We start from the raw sequence: 20,202 nt of genomic DNA, 5'->3' as shown, positions 1-20,202 counted from the left end.
AAAAGCTATATAGGTTGCCAAAACACTTAAATATCCGGAAACGTCAGAATTAAGTTGGCCAGGAATCTTAAACCTAGCTGTGTTTCAGACACCCATTACAGCAATTCTCCAATCAAGTCATCACAAGACTATTTTTGCAAATTATTCTGACTTAATTCACTGCAGAAAAATGTGAGTGTTCATAGAGAGTGTCAAGGTGACTTAAATGGATAAAGCTGGTGCCAGATCCAGCAGAGGCTGAGGGAAAAGTTGCTACAAAGTGGAAAGTAATAAAGTAAGAGGTGGCAGGACAGAAAGGATGGTTCTGAGAGTTATTTCTCTTTCTTAAATTGAATCTATTTGTTTGATCTGATGCTAAGGAAGTTACTTCAGTCAAAGTCTTTGGAGGCTCTACTGCATTTCTCTGATTCTCAATGTTCAACCTGAGACACACCAGGCATATATAGAACTGCAGATGCTCAGGTCCTCCAGCAGAGCAAAAGGAATGTGAATGTGATGGGGAGTCATGAAACTGAAACTGCAGTCCAATATTGCTACTCAAACAGAATGCAACTGACATGCGTACTCGTACTGAGAGAACGTAGATGCACATCTAACCTTTGTTCTGTTGTTTCATAACTTTTTTTGGGGAAAAAAAAAAAAAAAAGCAACAGTCTCTCAACATAAATTCCAATAAAATATCCCCCCAAAACACAGAAAAATTTTTAAAAGGGAAAAATCAATTTATTTCTGTTATGTTTTTCCAGAATAAAAACACATTTATACTGAAGTATCAAGAAGTTCCCCTTCCCCCAAAGGTATAAACCCCTTAATTTCCCCGTTACAGAGGAATTAACTGTATTATCTGTGGTTTAGCCAGTTCTCCTTACCATCAGACATTGTGAGCTCGTTAGATTGCTGCTGAGCAACTCCTGAGGCAATGGAATCAGGCCAGAACCTCTGAACTGGTCGGTTCTGAGCTGTTTTCTTCTTTGTTTTTGGAGTTTCAGAACAACTGGAATCCAGCATTGGCTGAAGAATTCGCCTTCTAGCATTGATAAACCTAAACACAATCAAAGGCAAGAAGTACTTATGACCAGTCACCTGTAAATTCTCTCTCTCTCAGATTCACAAAGTATGCTGTAAGGAATTGAAAAAAAAAAAAAAAAAAAAGTAATATAAAATCTTCTCCCTACCAGCTTGGCTTGACATTCTTTTTAATGTGTAGAACTCCTCCCAGAACACTGGCATCCTTTGATTTTGGCAAACTAGCTAACAAAGTACTTCTGTCATCATTTTGCTGCTAGCAGCATTTTTTCCCCACACCTGAGAGAGGGAAATTCTCCAGACAGCATGACAGATGTACATTTCAAGATCTTATTAAAAACTAAGCACCAGAAAACTTGCTGACAGCCCAGCTCAGAAAGCTGATATTCCCTCTCATTAGCGTTCACCTAAAATCTAGCCCCTGCCTTCTCTAGTTTGTTTGGTCTGGTTTCATTTACTTCCTTAAGCTCCTGCATTACTTATTTTATAGGCTCCCCAGCTTTCCAAGGTCCGGTTCCTCATCCAGGAGACAACGGCAAACATATTTTTCAGATCTTTCCCAATTCCTTTTCGTTCCTTGATTTTCACTTGTTTACTTTAGCATACAAAATGCTGCCCTTCCCCTTTCTGCTAGTGAACAAGAAAATCCTTAAGTAAGTCATGTCTCACTTAGCTACCGGCAGTTAACTGAATAAATTTCAACGTAATTAGCTGTGGCAAGGACTTGTGACTGAGGATAGCAACCCTTGCTAAATCTGACAAAACACATCGAGGACCCATCTTTAGTTGGAACGGAAGGAAGCAGGGTGCAGCTGGCAGGTCCACATAATGTAATGCAATGCTTTGCAGAGACATTAACTGGATCCCAGTGCCACAGAGGTCCATTACTACCACGTACTAGTAGCAGGCATTGTTACACTGTTCCACTTTTGGAATAGCGTACTGCCACTATCTTGAGCATTTCCCCCTGAACCCCGCTGCAGCCATGTAGCCAGTGTCATCTTTGAAGTCTGAGGAAGAGCCCTGTTGGACTTGGCCACAATAATTTTAGGAATCAATACCACAAGCAGGACAGGATGCACGTCGGCTCACTCCTCTCTTCTGCAGGGGCAGGTGTATTATGTTAGAACTCTAATGAAGACAAGACATGCTAACACATGTGGAACCATGAACTAGGGTAGTTGAGGTACTGACACTCTCCATTCAGACATCATTGCTCAGAGGATAGCATCCTTTGAACCAAGAGCAGAATGATTATCTGTTGACAGTAACTTCTTAAACATTTGCAACCATGATTACGAGACAACACTTTTCAGAGCTTCAGGTCACTAAATGCCTTTAAACTTCAATTTCTTTACTTGCAGAAGAGACATGAGAGTACTTCCATCTCTTTCAGCAATGGAACAGAATGTAATTCCTTAATGTTGCAAAGTCTTCTGGAGTTCTTATATAATTTAAGTGGCACAACTATGATTACATCTTACGTATATAAAAATAATATGCTTGTGAATCAGTGCATAATTCTTGTATTTTATACATAATTTGTAACATATGTAGAACAGTAAATTCAACTCCAGATGTCCAAGTAATATTCTTAACTATTTCTCTATGTTGTAAGCACGTGGAGACAACGACATACACTAAGCAAGAGTTTTTTGCTCTTACCAATTGTTAACCTGGAGTAGTGTCAGATTTGTTTGTGCTGCAATCTGTTTTTTCTCATCCTCCGTTGGATATGGATGCTACGCAGGACAAAAAAGCAAACAAAAAAAAGGCATAAGCTTGTTTCATCTCCTCATCAAACAAAAGGACTCCTTTATTACAACTGATTAAACTGACAGATTAAGACCATCTGACTCGTTAAAAAATAAACTTTAGAACCTTACAAACTTGCACAGATAAAAATAATTTAAGAAAGAGTGCTTTACTACACAAAACTGATTTTATCCTTGAAGTGTATATGATACCATTAAACTGCTGATGTGTAATTCAAAAGAAAAGGCTTCTCATGGCTGACAGTCTTTATTAAACAGCGTGATCCCTGGGCAACACAGCATGTGATAAGATCTGATTAGTTATGCTGTCTAAAGGCAATGTCATATGAGAATACTGACAAGCATTTTCTAGATAAATAAAGCTACTCTGAACTAAACTGATGAAGAGAGTGTATGTAACGTAAGAAGCATACATGCTGTTTCCTCTGTATCATCTGTCTGTTGTAAAATAGTTGTAAAAGAAAGTACCAATCAACTAAACATCGTGATAAAATTTGAGGCCCATTTATCCTTTCAGGATAAGGATTTATGCAAAGGGAACGCATTCTACTGAAAGCACAAGTAGATAGTAACACACTTGGTACACATTAGAAGGACTGTGGAAAGGAAATAAAGCCAGAAAATTTGAAATTCTCCTCTCCAGAAAAAGCCCCACAAAACACAGATGGAACTATTTTTCTTTGTGCCATGAACCAGGGTGTAGAGTGCATTAAGTTCTCAACACAAATAAATGAAGAAAGATCCCTTTTAACAATGTTTATTAAGATCATGAGGTACAAATATAACATATTTATTAAAATAATAATAAAATCAAATGACATTAGACTGTTGAACTACTCCAAATGACTTCAGGGAAAACTGAATTGAGATTCCACAAATGACAACAGAATAAATTCACCTTCTTTATGAAGCAAAATCATAAGAGACCACATAAAAGAGTTACATAAAAACCTGTGACTCCTGATCATGTTCAGTCCTTACCCCTATGTGCTGAAAAAGCCAAGATCTCATCACATTTGTAGCGTGCTTGGGAAGAACTCCTCTTTTATTTTTTGATGAGCCATCATCTTGATGCAAGATGCCTAGATCTTGGTTTAATTGCAACTGAAGCTGCACATATAATTTTAGAAGAAATAAGGCAGTTAACATTGTAATAGCAGTATCCTGTATAAATGTATGAATGACTCATTTATAGAAGGCATGAAAATAAATTAGTCTTGAGGCATGCAAATTATAAAAAGCTACTTAATTTGCTAGGGAAGACTTATAATAGCAGCTCTCCTACAATAGCATTCAAAAATGTTGTTATCCAGGAAAAATGCTGTATCAGGTTTCTACAGTTTTCACATTTCCTTTCTTAAAACTTCTGTTTTAAGAATTACAGCTGTTATCAGGCTCTGTATGTGACCTTGTGACAATTACCCAAATGTTGATTTACTACAATTTAGAATACAATCCACCTATGTAGCACACATCAGGTTAATGATCCTCTGTACTAATCTACATTACCCTAGGGATCAGATTGCCTTGTCTCCCTGTGTAGTCACTTGCACATGTGAAGAGCAACTGAAAAACACAATGCTGAATGTATTCACTGTGTGCAAACATAAACAACTCTAAAACAGCACTGATTTAAGACTTATATGAAGGACTTAAAAGTAAAATGAATTATTATGCTAGAGTTGCAAACAAAGATACTAAAAATCCTGCTAAATAAATGCATCTGAATGCTCAAAGAGCAAGAAGATATCTGCAGCAGAACCCTTCATTCATTTTAAAACACTCTTACTACTTTCCTAAAGGTTCATATTTCTTTCTCACTTTTGCTTTCTTTTGCACTTCCTATAGATACATCAAATCATATACATAACAGTTATCTGAACATTGGGAAACACATTCTTAAATGCTTACGCAGAGATTAGAAGTAGCAGCATGTAAATTGCATAGGAGACTATATTTCAGACAATTATAATTGAAATCATTCTAAATCAGGTTTTTCAGACAATACGGAGCAATTTCTTCAAGCTAGTCATTATGTCTATGTCCTGCATGAAACAAGTTTTAAATGAGGTTTGTTTAAGCTATGAAATTACAACAAATAAGTATTTGGAACACACTTCTATTGCCAAAATTATGTTTTGTTATGTTATGTCTAAATAATCTGCTTGTATATGGAGGCTTTATAATGAACTTCCAATAGCGCGCTCTCAGTATTTTTCCCCTATCTCCACAGCATTCTGTAACACTGAAAAAGAAGAACTTGAAGAAGCATTTCCTACGGGTGACAAGGAATACAGGTCCAAATCTATGTGTACGTAGGGTCTGAAGATCCCTACTAACATCAAGAGTAGCCACAGATACAGATATATATAGGAGGCCCAGTCCTATTTTCTTTTGTTTTTGTTTATAGGCTACAGGCATTATTCTCCACTCAGCATTTTTTTCCCATCAGAGGTATAAATAGCATTTTTCTTCAAAAACACTTCAGTCTAGGAGAGTAATTTTACAAATTTCTTTCTGAAAGGTATCTGAAGACAGAACTGCATGCATTCTAGGGAAGAATACAGGCAAGTACATACGCTATACTGCCAATAAAAAGAATACTCTAAGCATACTTTTTCAGTTGGAAGGTCAGAAGAAGGAAGAAGAGAAGACTGAGTCAGTGATTACCAACAAATTTTATGCTGCGGAGATGGTAGCTCCTTGTTCACATTTTTATTTGAATCTGGATTCCTGTAAGATTTTATTTACCACTTCCTGCTCCAAGAGAAAGCTAGCAAGGTTTTCCGCAACTGAAGATGGTCTAGATTTCATGTTTCCTTTCCCTTAGTTGTTTCTTTGAGCTTTCCAAATCCAACTCTTAAGAGCCTCCCCTAAAAGAGAGTGCTGGCCCTCATGTTTTAGGGTGTGATACAATGAGCCCAATGTGAGCTTCTCCCATAGCCTCAACTGAGTATTTTGAAGGTTTTACGGCAAAATGCTTCTCAACGTACATAAATTTCGAAATAACATACAGTTTTACAATACTAGTGGCTGCCATCATGATAAAATCAAATTTCTGACAACAGCAGTGTGGCACCATAATGCAACGTAGTAAATCTATCCATCCATAAACCTAGTTCAACAATTAGAAAAGTTTCAATTACTGAAAAAGTGTCTGTTAATTCAGAGGGTTCCTTTGTTGGGGGCAGGGGGGTGTTTGTTGGGTTTGGGGGTGGTGTTTATTAAATTTCTTCTTAAATCCATGTACCTATACTGCTCTGCCATCAGCAAAAAAAAAAAAAAAAGAAATTTAACAAATAGGAACTATGATGACCTGTCATGGCAAGGGAGACCTGTCTGGGACCTTATGCCATGTTACACAACTTGTAACTTCTATAGCAGTGCTCGCATTAATTTTACAGTAGTTACTATGTGTAGCACACACAGCTTATTCTGCCAGTGTGTCAAATTTAAACCAAAACTCTTGAAACCAGTGAGATTTATTTCAACCCAGAGTACTATTCAGTGAAGCCCTTAAAACAAACCTGAGAGTTCTGGATCCGAATAGTCCCAGGTGACAGTGCTTGTGTCACTACTTGGCCTTGGGGAGTGACCACAGTGACTGGCTGATATACTGTCCCCCCTTAAAACAGAACAGCAACAAAGATTATAGCTAAGTAAAAGTCCTTCAAATATTATTCTCTTTAAACACAAACATATCAGCACTGTAGACAATACTACGGTTTTGAGAATGTATCAACTATTCTTTTCTAGTAAGTAAGATGTGCTCTTTGCTACACTAAAATCTGTATGAAATCTGATTATATTTCCCTGTATTTTAGGCATTCTAAATCTATTTTCAGAGGAAAATTCCATGACGATCAGGCTATAAAATAGTTCATTGTTTTGTTTTAACTGAGCTAACTCTTCAGCCAACAAGGGGCACAACACCAAAACAACACCTATGTGTGTCAACTGGTTAGGGCAGTCAGCTGGGCGACATCTAGACGTTTGAGTCAACTAAGGTGACAGAATCTTGGTGAATGCATAGGGGTCCTGGGCACAAAAGCCACAAAGCACATATTGTGTCTCAGGATAAGTTTATGCTGTAGCAGCAGACCGCATTGTTTTGTTGCATTTGTAGAGAAGGGGTTTTTTTTTCTGTTTGTTTTAAAAGCTTGCTTAGAAGCAAGACAAAACATTTCAATTCAAATGTCATCTCCATACAACAGTAGAACTGGACAGCAAAGATTTCACAGACTTGTAAGTGTGATTCCAGACTCCATAGAGAATGAGATAGATAGTAAGCGCAATATTTTAGGTAATGCATGTTTTTGTCAAACAGAATTCTTGTTCTGGGGGGCGGAAAGTAAAACATCCCAGTCTCTGAAATGTCTTTTAACAGAAGTAGGGTTGCACAGAAAGATCTCTTAATATATGTAACCTTCACTCACATATGCATACTTGGTACAGACAGAAATTAAACAAACATTCAGAAACCAGTAAGGCACTCGATTGTATTATAAGAACTTTTCAAGTATTAGAGTTAAAACATATTTTTAAAAGTATTTCTGCATTTTTTTGTAAACAACTATAAAAGAAACCAAAATGAAAGAGCAACGTGCCAGTTTTTTCCTGTGTCATACCTGCTACTGTTGCCATAGTTACATTTCCCTGCTGCAATGCTGATGCTGGCACCATAATCCCTTGGGGACTGAGTGTGCCTGCGATGGCACTTGGAATTTGCTAGAAAATAAAACAATTAGTTGTTTGCATTTTTTTTTAAGTGTTTTCATTATTTTTTTTTTAGGGAGATAAAGCATGGTTGTGTAATTTTGGCTTTAAAAACACATTTGGTGTTTAATCACAGGATTAACTTCAAAGAGAAAGAGACTTCATTAGAGGTTCATCATTACCTGAATTAACTTTCTCATTATCACCAGCCATTACCTTTGAAAACCTTCATGAAACCAACTGTTAGAAAAGACATAAAACTATCTTGAGAAATTTTAGGAGAGAAATGACTCAAAGTATATAAATACTAAGAGAAACAGTTTCCAACGGCACAAGGGATGTCGTGGTTTTGTTTAGTAGGGGGGGGCCTAAGGTGGGAGCTTCTGTAGGAAACTGCTAGAAGTTGCTCCCCTTTGTTCAGTGGACTTGGCCAGGCCTAGGGCGGACCCACTGCTGGCCAAGGCCGAGCTGATTGGTAGCAGAATGTCTCGTGATAACGCCTCTGCCGTATTTAAGAATGGGAAAACAGAAAAAAAAGGAGGAGAAGATGTGAAGCAGCTGAGCGGGGGGCAGAGAGGGGGAGGCGCAAGCCTCATGGGCCTTGCAGGCCTCACCCTCTGGCCTCCCGCCGGGCAGCCGACTGGGCCCAACTCGGTCCGGCCTGGCTGCAAGAAGTGGAGAGGAGATGAGAAGTGAATAAGATGTAAAAAAGATCCTGAGAGACATCTACCAGCCTGTTGTGAGGAACGGCTGCAGACGCCAAGGTCAGTGAAGAAGGAGGGGGAGGAGTAATGCGGCTCCTGGCCAAGATTCCCCTGCAGCCTGTGGTGACGACCATGGTGGAGCAGGTTGTCCCCCTGCAGCCCATGGAGGTCCACAGAGGGGCAGAGATCCACTTGGAGCCCGTGAAGGACCCCGCACCAGGGGAGGTGGATGCCTGAAGGCAGCTGTGGCCCATGGAGGGCCCGCTGGGACAGCTGTTCTAGAGGGACTGCACCCATGGAAGAGATGACCCACGCCGGAGCAGTTCCACAAAGGACTGTGGCGTAGGGGTGGGACCCCACAACGGAGCAGGGGAGGAATGTGAGGAGTTCTTCCCCCAACCATGAAGCAGCGGCATGAAACAACATGTGATGAACTGACCACAACCCCCATTCCCTCTTCCCCCCTGTGCCGCTTGGGAGGGGAAGGTAGTAGAGATAATATTAAGCTCGGGAAGAGGGAGGGGTGGGGGGAGGTTATCTTGTTCTCTGTCTCATTATCCTGCTGTTAGTAGTAATAAATGAATAGTTTTCCCCAAGTCAAGTCTGTTTTGCCCGTGACGGTAACTTTAAGGATTTCTCCCTGTCCTTATCTCAAACCTCGAGCCGTTTTTCCTTATATTTTCTCTCCCTGTTCTCTCGGAAGGTGGGGGGAGTGAGAGAGAGACTGCGTAGTCTGGTCCTGATCAGGGCTGAACTATGACAAGGGAAAAAGGACAGATGAAATGGACTGTTGATGCTGTTGTTTCAAGCATCAAAGCTTTAGAATTTTAGTTACTACCTTAATTCCTTCAATTTCAAAATAATAAATTAACTATTCAAAATGCCCAATATGTTTTATTCTTCTTAGGATAGTTCTTACTCAACCCTGACCATGCAAACTCTTACACATTCCTTAATATGTATGAATAAAGCCTATTACCAATGCAAAATTCAGTTCATCCTGTCTCTACAGAAGACTGTAACAGCCATACAAAAGATATCTTTTAAAAGTTGTTTTTGTCTGATTTTAGGCTGTACTTTCCACCCTTGCAGATACCAAAACCTAAGTAAGCAGTCCAGATAGTGAAGTTTAGAAGTCACTGAGGCTTTTCAGAATAGCATCAAATAGTAAGTCAGAGAAGGACCATCCCCCAAGACTACATACCTAGTAGGTGCTTGGCAGGGCTCACTTTCCGGCATCTACCAGCAGAAGCATGAACCACTACATACTAACTGTTGTTAATTAACTACAATTACTCAAATTTACTACAAAAAATGCAATTGGTCATTGCATTTATGTAATATGAACAATATATAAGCTGAGGTTCATATGTAGAAATGGGTACTGTTCATAACTACAGAGTTACCCCAGGTGCCACACGTTCCAAATACTGCAACTATAATCGATCAGACATTGTTTATTTGTTCCCGAATACAGATTGTCTATAAAAAGTATCAGACATCTCAATATTTTAATGAAGCAGACTAGATGAAGGAGACCTTCTTTATTCTGTTTCCTAGCCTCTTTCCAAGAAAATAGCAAGTCCAGGCTATTCTGAAGATCTCCATTTGCTGAACTGAGGGAAAATCATAAAAGGAAGACAGATAAAAAAAGGGACTGTATTCTGGCACATTTCAACTAATTTGTCCACCAGGCAGTGGCACACAGGTGTGCACAAAAAATACAGCTCTTTCTATTCTTAATAAACAATTTTGAGAAAGTGAAAGAAATGGCAGAAACTATTTGCGAACTAATAGCAATAGAAGCATAGATATATCCTCCTAAGGAAATCTAAGCAAAAATACATTTGACTGTATTTGAAACACACCTGAGATTGCACAGGTGAATAAGGACTTCCGGGCTCTCCACTTAATAGAGTTTCACTGTTCATTTTTGTCTTCAGGCAGGCAATGTAACGACTACAGAAATCCTTGCAGAGTTCATTAACCTTTTCTAGCTCGAGCAGATGGATACGTAGAACTTGGATTGCTTTTACCATCTAAGGACAGAATTGGAAAAAAAAATTAAAAACAAGATAACTGTTAATTTTAAAAATATTTAATATGAGATTTAGGTAAACACTACTTTCCAGTAACAAAGACCATACAATTAAAGTTACTAACTGCTAGGTGTTGATTAGAGCTCTCTAGCTGATCATTATGCTCCTGAAATGGGAAAGGAATATGTTTGCATACAAAACCTGTATCAGTCCACTGCATAAGTAAACTACCATACAGGGGGAACAAAACATGACAACAATATAATCTTTGTTTCTGCCACATGTGACACATTAGGAAGACAGAGCATAGTTAAGGTGTACATGGAGCACAGAATGAGCCTGCATGTACATGTGATCTTTATCCCCCATCATGTAAGCCCGAGTCATACACCACACAAGACTGAAAGTGAAGGAAAGTAATCCCACCCACACATACTCTTAGGAAAGCGTAGCTGGAACAGGCTTGGTAAGCAACAATTGTCTTGAGCTACGTATTAGAAATACCAGGTTCAGCTCCACATTACACCCTGACCCAAGAAAATGAAATTGTATAGATGAATTTGAGGTACCCTGAGAAGACCCTTCTGTGACTCAGCATAAATTTGTCACACAGATTGCTAGGGAGGGTGAAAGGTACAGGAAACGGCCTGCCATCTCACCTATAACAAAAAACCAATAGCTTTTCTTTTTCTATAAAATCAGAATAAAGAAGTCCCAAAGTTTGTCACACTGTTCAACAAAGCTTAATGTAATCAAACAGTTCTTCAGTCCTAGAGCTTTGAAGTTCCTCTACGATAGTATGTCAAAGATTAACAACTCTGGGGTAAAATCTTGTAAGAACTTTCAGTGAGGAGACTGTTTCTGAAATATAAACCATTAAATACAAAGCACTAAATGCAATAACAAAACCATGTTGAGACAAAAAATTGAAGTACAGGAGATATGTATGTGACAAGAATACTTATCATACTTACTGCAAGAAAAAGGCTTGTAAGCTTGGACAGCTAATGGTATTACATACTGCATAAAAATAGCTTAGGAGATTGTAAGGGTCATGGCAGAAGACCAAAAGCTTAAACCAAATCCAGATGGTCTAAATTTTCATAAAGCAGTAAGAAATCCAGGACATTCAAATATCTACATAACACATTGGCAAAGTAATTAATTACTTGATTTTTTTATACCGTGTGCCATTCCCAACATTTACTCGCTATGCTAGATCTCAGAGAAAAATATCCTTCAGTTTTATGACACTGAATAGATTATGATTTTGAAACATAGCGCAGAGCTCGATTTTAGCATTATCTGGAAAAATCTGTCCTATACAAAAGGTCATTTACCTGGCCAGAGCACAGAATTCAATGACCAGAATGACAGCTTGCTAACTAATCCCCTTATTACTTCTAACAGGCTGAAGTTGCCTTTGTTCAAAGCACTTGAAGGAGATCAAGTCAGGCAAACTTCTGGGCGTGCTCCCCTCTCCACCATGATGACTTTAGCTTTCATTGTGACAGATCTTTTCCCTGGTTTTTCAGTAGAAGGTATTCCAGTTGTATGACACTCACTTAGTGTAGACAATTTTACGTCAAAATAAATGAGAGAAAAACGATGAAGTGGTAACAAGAAAGGAAATCTTATCCCTTTTCAGGGCTAGAAAGAAAAAAAAAACCAAACCAACAAAAAAACCCACAACCCATATATCTTTAAAAGCACAGCTGCAGAAAAATCTGAGCTGTAGACTTGCGGCAGTTGATCCAAATTAAAAATCTGGTAACTCTTATGACCTATGACACGAAAAGCCTTTGAAATAATACACGCAATGGCTTAGCGCTGAAGTATATAAAACAGCAGTATTCTAAAACAGCCCTCAGGAGTAGTTGCTGTTTAAACTGTGTTTAAGTACCTTTAAACACAGCTAAGTTAAAACTATGCAACTTTAACTAGATTTTACCACAAAACAAAGGTCATCTCTGTTTAAATATATTCTGCTCCTTTCAGAATTATTAACAACTGTTCTCTAATACTGCAAAAGCCAAAAGAGTTTCAGAGACAAAAAAAGCTTAAATTATAAAATTTGTCATGTGTGGTAGACCAACACAGAGCACATATACTAGTGAATGCTTTAAATATTCAGCTAAAACTGAGGTACAAAAATATGCTTTTAGGCACATAATATTTGATTGTATTAGTGATTAGTTTTGCTGAGTCAGGAGGTTGTTTTGTTTTGTTTTCTTAAATCATTACTCATATTTATATTATTTATTTATCAGCATTTGTTTGGAGGAAAAATAAAAGTCTTCTCTTCAGCTTAAATTTAGTTTCAAATTGATGGCTGACACTCGAAGTGAAAACTGAATTAAAGTCAAAATTAACCATAAACAAAGAATTAGTAACACTACTCAGGTTTCTGCAGAGCCACACACAGTCACACTACTCTTACAGGAAGCTGCGCGACTGTGGATAGGAAGGCAAGCAAAACTTTGTAAATATGCCATGCTTGTCACCAGGACTTATTTACTCATTTACAGCTACACTAATCACGGCCATATGGCTCCTGCTCTCTGCAGCATGGGTGGAAGAAACTTAAATTTGTTGGCAGAAGTCTTTTCCTTGAAACTAAATGAAAAAAAAAAAACCAAACCAACCAAAACAAAAAAAAGTCAAGCTCTTGACAAAAACCACTCTTGTTGAACAAAGGCAGTACAAATAAATGTTTCCAGACAGATAGCAACAGCAGTAATATTTCATTCCTGTGTTATTAAAAGGCATACCTTAAAAATCTACAACCACCATGGTTTTGTTATTTAGCGCTACTGAGTAGAATATGCCACAGAACAAAGAATTTTTATAACCCAATTGATTCAGCCTTTTCAGCAGAGAAATAAACCAGGAGCATCATTTCAGAGATATGCACAAAGACGGAAGTAAACATGAGATACATGTATATTGCGGAAACTGTTGTAAATAAAGATAATGGAAAACTACTAAGCAGAGAAAGAAAGATTATGGAAAAACGTCCAGTTCCTGCTAAAACTGCTATCCAGAGCATATTCATGTATAAATATTAAAGCTGGAGACGTCTTTAGCCCTAATAATTTAGATTGTGCCTGTGTCCTTTCTTTGCAGTGCCTTAAGCACATGGTGCAAAGCGCATAGAACAGACTATGCACTACCAGCTCACCTTTGTTTATCATAAACACATACCCACAATTTCTTACGGATTTCAGGGCACATAGCATAAGCATATAGCAAATATATATGTGGACAACATATATGAAAGAATCTGCACACACTGACAAGTAATCTTCTCACTAAAATTACTCTTCTCTTTTGCAAAAAAAACAACTAAAATACATACATTCACAGCTCACCTACCTTCCTGAACAAATCCTTCCAGAGTGATTTAGGTCTTCAGGGGAAGAACACTAACTCTGCAAGAGGCGGTATTTTGTTTTCATTTGCTTCGATTTGATAATCTCTTTCCCCTATTTTGAGTTCCCAGCTACGAGACATAGCTAGGAAGAGTAGGACTAGAGGTTTATGAGACAGTTCTGCACATTACAATAGTAAGAAGACTTTTCAGAAATAGAAAAGCACGGCTTGTTCAGTCAAGAATATTCAAATGACATCAGCTAGCTTCACCACCAGTACAACTTTTCCTGATGTAACTAAAAATTCAATAGAATAGTCTTTGAGAAGAGGGTACTGAACCAAAAATCCTTACCCCAAACGAAACAAAAAACTCGGGGGTCTTCAAAAAAGGCAGTGTCCTGTTCAAATACAAAAGTGAGAGTGTATTTAACATCTGCTGTTTGTTTTGTTTCTAGACTTGATAAGGCCATAAGTAATCTGCTCTGACTTCACAGTTGACCCTGCTTTGTTCACGAGGTTTGACTACAGACCTCTTGAACTTGTAAACCAACCTGAATCAGCCTATGGTCCTATGAATGTGAGAGAATTAAAAAAGCCACCCATCTACTCTGAAGAGAGGCTGCACAAGAGGTAGGAACCATCCTGAGGCAACATAATGTTTCTGCAGCAGCTGAGCTAACAGTGAGCCACAAAGAAGCATTATATACTGAATGTCTTAAGACATAATGTAATCTGTGAAAGCTCTAAAAATTATCTGCAAAACTCATGCTGAACAACTTCTTAGACATGGAGGAACCCATCTGTGTAAGTTCCAAGCAGAAAAGGATACTAATGGAGAATAAAGAGAAGTGGGTAAAAGAAAGGGTAAAGGGGGCAAAGGGTAAGGTGCTCCAACAGATGATACTCCATGTTATAAGGACACAGCCAAGCGCACTTTCAGAAAGAAGCATGTGTACTTGGGAACCTCTGGCTAGCAATACAGACCACCAAGATCTGATTCTTAACAGCAAATACATCTCTTCTGGTTCTAATGCTTGATATAAGGACTAAGGTGGATGCAAAGTAACAATCCAAAAAGACACGGAGGAAGTTAAAGCTCTGGGAAAGAACGCACGCTTCCAGTCTAGTAAGTAAAACATGACCACAACCTTCATCTTCCACTTCCTTGCCACAGGGACTAAGATTTGAAAAGGGGAAATCTGCAGCACTTCTTGCAGCTAATCAGCACTTACATCAAGTTCAGAGAAGACCAATGGAGACAGAGACAGCATGAGTGACCAACAATCAGAACACAGAACAAAACTGTCAAAAAACAGAAGAAACCTGTAGAAGACATTCCAAGATATGAGGACAATTCTGGCTCCAATAATATGCTGTGCCATAAGAGCTAAGTATGCACTGCAAAAAATCATAATCTTGTACCACTCTCTCTTACCTCTTTGAATAGTCTAGCCTGTGTGGTCAGAGCCAGTGAAGTTGGAAGGGAAGTTTCAAACTTCTGTTTGCAGCAAGCAAACGCGTAACTACCAGAGAAAAGCCACTTTGTTTATGTACTACAGGAAACTCCTGAGAGAGTTTCAGTCCAAAGACAACTACCTCTTCTGACTGGAAGATGAATCTTCATTAAAAGTAAAGACACACCTAGAACGACTTCCTACATCTCAAAGCAAGCTGATAAAATCTGTCCAGGAGCCAGCACAGAATCTTCTCAGTATTGTTTCAATGGATCTTAGACTTGAACTTTGCATTTTCCTGCAATACGCTCTTCCTTGGAAGGTAAAGAGGCACCTTATACACCTCTCAGACAAAGAAAGAGAAAACAACTGAAATCTCATGGTTCAGGGAAGCCATAATGTAATTTTGAGGGTTTTTTTAACACAAACCATTGCTGACTCTATTACATGAATGCACATACAGAAAAAGAATAGGAACATAGCAATAAATATATTTTAAAAATGCTTAATCCAGGTCATTTCATAGAATCATAGAATGGTTAGGGTTGGAAGGGACCTTCAAAGGTCATCTGGTCCATGCAAGGATTAGGGACATCTTCGACCAGATCAGGTTTCTCAGAGCCTCATCCAACCTGGCCTTGACCGTTTCCAGGGATGGGGCATCCACCACCTCTCTGGGCAACCTGTTCCATTGTTCAGAGTAGAGTATCAAAAATTCATTTAACCAAAAAAACCTTCCACAAGAAAATTACATTTTTCCCACCTCTTCTCAAATTCTACAGTCTCTTCTGAGAAATTCTCGCTGTTCTAAATATGCTGAAGCCTAACACCAAAGTTCTGACCCGATCCAGAAGCCACCAATATTTACAGAAAAGTTCTCATCCACTTCACTGCAAACACCCTATTTTGACAATGTGTCTGACAAAGTCAGACTTGGGAAAGACTCTGCAAAAGTAGAAGGCCTAGTAACACTATTTCTGTGTTGACTATAACCCTTTGCCATGCTGCTTCAAGATCACCAACTGACACTGCTGGAGTGGTTAACTAGAAAAAACAGAATCCCTCCATCTAGATAATGAAGCAGGACTGAAACTTGGTTTACAGGCCAGGCTTAGCAATATAAGGATACCCTTAAAATTAAGTTTCAGGTGGATGCCACCTGTATTTCCCACTGCTGAAATCCTTTATACTACTAATGCAGGAAATCCAATTAATTTAGAATGGGAACCATAATACCAAAGTAACAAGGTAATCTAGACCGTCGCTTACTAAGAGCTACTCAAGTTAGAACAACCTTATACTGCTCTTAATGAACTTCATTACTGGTCAAACTCATCAAACGCCTGTGCCGTCCAGATTAACATTCTCTGGTCATCTGGATAAAAACCAAACTTTTCCTTTGGAATATTCAAGGCATTTCGTAACGTGAAACACTGCCAGGATTGTAAGAGGCCCTGCAATCAGTATCTGTGACCCTTCGAAATTTCTGTTATCTAGTTAATTAGCCTATAGGCAGTATGGAGCCTGCTGTTTTGAAGCAATTTAAGCTCCGTTACAAAAACTGTGCAGTGTAGTTGAGTTCTGCACACCACTTCCAAAAGAAGTAAAAGAAAAAACTGAAACAGCTGAATTAGTAGCCAATTTCCTTACTGTAGGCAAGACTTGGTAGGACTTGAATTTGGCTCTTTATAGTACTGTAATGTTAAATTCATCTCAGTTTAGCTCTGTCTCCAAGTTGAATGATTGCTACTGAGCAAGCATTTACACCTTATTTGTTTGACTCTGCTGGGATTAGATAAGAGTACAGGTGGAAAGCAAGTAGTTGTCTGGCCCACCTGCTCCACCCTTCTGTCTTCACTAGCTTCCCCTTTCAAGTGAATTTTTGGTTTAACATTAGAGTTAAAAAGGGAGGGACAGCAAGAACAGAAGACATAACAAAGGTGCACAATATTAGAATCCCTCTCTGCCAAAAAGATATTTTTAACCTATATAAAAATGTATATAGACAGAAAAACTGCCCAGCTACAGCTTTCTCTGTGCAAGCACCAGTATTTCAAAGCTGAAGGAAGCTGAAAACCATACGAGCTATTTCACAACTTGACAGAAATTCTTCTGCTCTTCTGCTCATTGCCCCTGACAAAATGAACAGTCTGCCAGAATGTCAGCTGTTCAGAGTCCCCAGCCTTCAGGACAGGCAGAGGGCAAGCCACACTCAGATTTCATTTGGTATCTGGTAACAGAAAGTCATATCTAACAATACGACTACAGAACAGGAGTTCAATGCCAAAGATTTCTGATCTGCAATGTGGTTCCAGTTTAAAACAGTACTGACCTCAGCAGCCACGGAATACAAGACAAACAAATACTTCCTCATCCATCTCAAGCAAAATCAGTGAGATTTTTGCAGCCCATCAACAAAATTGAATACCACATAAACCAAGAGACTTTGTCACCCCTAAAAACACAAACAAGTCAATTGGCAGGAAGGATTGTTTGAACACAGCAGACCCATCTACAACCAAAAGCATGTGAAGCAGGCCAAGGCACACAGGATCTTTGAGAAACCGAGCTTTGAAGGCTCACAGAAATCAATGAACAGTTGAGTTTGGAAGGGACCTCTGCAGATTGCTTAATCTGACCCCCTTGCTCAAAGCAAGGCCAACTAGGGCAAGTTGCTCAGGGCCACTGACTTTCTTTATTCCTTCATTAGGTATTTAGATATATTGATAATATCTCACCAAACCTTCACTGCTGCGGGCGTTTAGCAGTCCCCCCTCTCTAAACCTCTCTTCATAAGAGAGATGCTCTAGTCCCCTTATCACCTTTGTGGTCCTTTGCTGGACTCACTCTAGTACGTAGTGGGAAGCCCAGAACTGTACCCAGCAGTCCGTATGTGTCTCACCAGTGCCAAGCAGCGGGAAAGGATCACATCCCTTGATCTGCTAACAATGCTCTTCCTAACGTAGCCCAAGCACATTGAATTTCTTTGCTGTAAGGATACACTGCTGTTTCATGTTTGGCTTGGTGTCCACAAGGATTGTCAGGTCCTTTGCTGCAAAACTGCTTTCCAGCTGGTTGGCCCCCAGAGTGCACCAATGCACGGGGTTATTCCTCCCCAGGTATAGGACTTGGCATTTCCCTTTGTTGAACTCCATGAGAATCCTGATTACCTATTTCTCCAAAAGTGACAAAGTACGTCTGAATGGTGGCACAGCCATCTGGTCATCAGCCACTCCTCCCAGTTTTGTAACATATGCAAACTTGCCAAGGGTACACTCTGTCCCATCATCCAGGTCATTAATGAAGATGTTAAACAGTACTGGTTCCAGCATCAGTCCCTGGAGTACACCACTAATGACTAGCCTTCAACTATACTTCATGCTGCTGAATGCAACCCTTTGCACCCAGAAGTTCACCTAGTTTTCAGTCCATCTCACTACTTATTTATCTAATCCATATTTTATCATCGGTTTGTCTATGAGAACATTATAGGAGACAGTGTCAAAAGCCTTACTAAAGTCAAGATAAACCACATCCTTTGCTTTTTCCTCGTCCACTGAGCCAGAACTACTATGTTCCAACTATTTGATTTCAGATGTGCTTCTGAAAAGAAACTGAGATTAGAGAGATAAAGGAAAACAGTGTATTTGTGTTGAATTCAGAGTTGCAAATTAAGAAAATAATATGAGGCTTAGCAGATCTGCTTCATGCAAAACAGAACTAACTTTCATTTTTGAGTAAAGTACTGGAGGCAAGTATATTCCAAAAGTCTTTGAAGAAAAAGCCATGGCAAATTTTATTGGTGTCTTCAAATTCACAGCTGATGTGCAAGAAGCACTCTGGAGGTGTCAACGGATATCAGTAACAAAAACCCAAACATATCACAGAGCAAAAGAGACAAAGAAAGAAAGAATTCCAAAATTATAAGCATTCCTGATAGACAACTTTCTAGATAACTGGGTCAAACCACAAGATCCTGAAACTTATATGTTATTTGGGGAATTCTATGTGCAATTCATTCATTAACAACCAAAGGTCGCACAAGATTTTGTAGATATGCAAATTAGCATCTGTGATGAACTGCAGTTTTTAGCTTAGATTAAGTCTTCCTCAGAAGTTAACAGCTCTTTAAAGTATTTATCTCCTTCTCTCTCAATAATGCACTTTGCCCCCCCTAAAAATTTACTCGAGTGCTTTCCTGTTCAAGAAAGATCTAAAATGATGGTACCAGTCGTCCTGAATCTTAAAGGATTTCTGCACCCCAATGGAACAGCCATACTCTTCACAGACAGAGCATCTCATTAAAACCCTTCTGAAGTACTTATTTCTGCTTACAAATGTAAGACAATCATTATATTGTGCTACAAGTATTTCATAAATGTAGTATTACACCACTGACTTTTCAGATTAAAAAAAAAATTTAAAAAGCAAAGCACCCCACACCATTGCTGCTCACACTAGGGCAGTAACTAAAGAAGAGAATTATCACTTATTTCCCTTTGCCTTTATTTTGCTTCTCTCATATTCTATTTTTAATTCCTATAGTAACAACAGTCACTCTGCTACAGGGTTTATTCATGGAACTGTTCTAGTAGGCATGTCAACGCTTCTTTCTACTTAGAAAACTAAAGAGACTGTCACTGTCTGTATCAATAAATATTTCTCAGGTGAGCTGCATCAAAATTTGCCCATCAAGATCTAATGATTAAGGTATTAAATTAAGATTTTAGGACTTCAATTCTGTTCTAGTTGTAACTTCGGTCAAAGTGGATAGCGGCTATTCTTCTGTTCTTCATTTATAAACTGGGAATCTTCACACTAACACTGAGAGTATCATTATGTATCATAGCATGCTTCCTCCTTGTTGTAGTTCAGCCCCAACGGGGACCAGACTACGCAGTCTCTCTCTCACTCCCCCCACTCTCCAAGAGAATAGGAGGAGATTTGACAAACAAAAGAAAACCAGAAAAATCTCCTCCTATTCTCTTGGAGAGTGGGGGGAGTGAGAGAGAGACTTCGTAGTCTGGTCCCCGTTGGGGCTGAACTACGACACTCCTTTAGCTGCTTTCCTGTCATTCTGAAGGGCATTGCTTTGGGTCACCTTCTAACACAAAAA

General features: G+C 38.9%; 1 protein-coding gene across 3 annotated transcripts in view; it reads right to left on the bottom strand.

Moving 5' to 3' along the window:
* PKNOX1 (PBX/knotted 1 homeobox 1) overlaps positions 1–20,202 on the bottom strand; it is a 52,675-nt gene that overhangs the window by 10,537 nt on the left and 21,936 nt on the right. For 2 of the 3 annotated variants that reach the window (XM_086765858.1, XM_086765868.1), the window contains 6 exons: positions 10,090–10,260; positions 7,430–7,529; positions 6,329–6,426; positions 3,783–3,911; positions 2,692–2,768; positions 870–1,042 (listed from right to left, as the gene is read on the bottom strand). In XM_086765858.1, coding sequence (XP_086621984.1) covers positions 870–1,042; positions 2,692–2,768; positions 3,783–3,911; positions 6,329–6,426; positions 7,430–7,529; positions 10,090–10,260 — 748 coding nt within the window. The remainder of the gene's footprint in view (positions 1–869; positions 1,043–2,691; positions 2,769–3,782; positions 3,912–6,328; positions 6,427–7,429; positions 7,530–10,089; positions 10,261–20,202) is intronic. The other variant, XM_086765877.1, reaches the window with a different exon arrangement.

This window comes from Chlamydotis macqueenii, chromosome 1, assembly GCF_036417535.1.
Source record: "Chlamydotis macqueenii isolate bChlMac1 chromosome 1, bChlMac1.mat, whole genome shotgun sequence".
Lineage (NCBI taxonomy): Eukaryota > Metazoa > Chordata > Aves > Otidiformes > Otididae > Chlamydotis > Chlamydotis macqueenii.
Note: the sequence above shows the minus strand (reverse complement) of the source record. Positions and strands in the feature narration are given on the sequence as shown.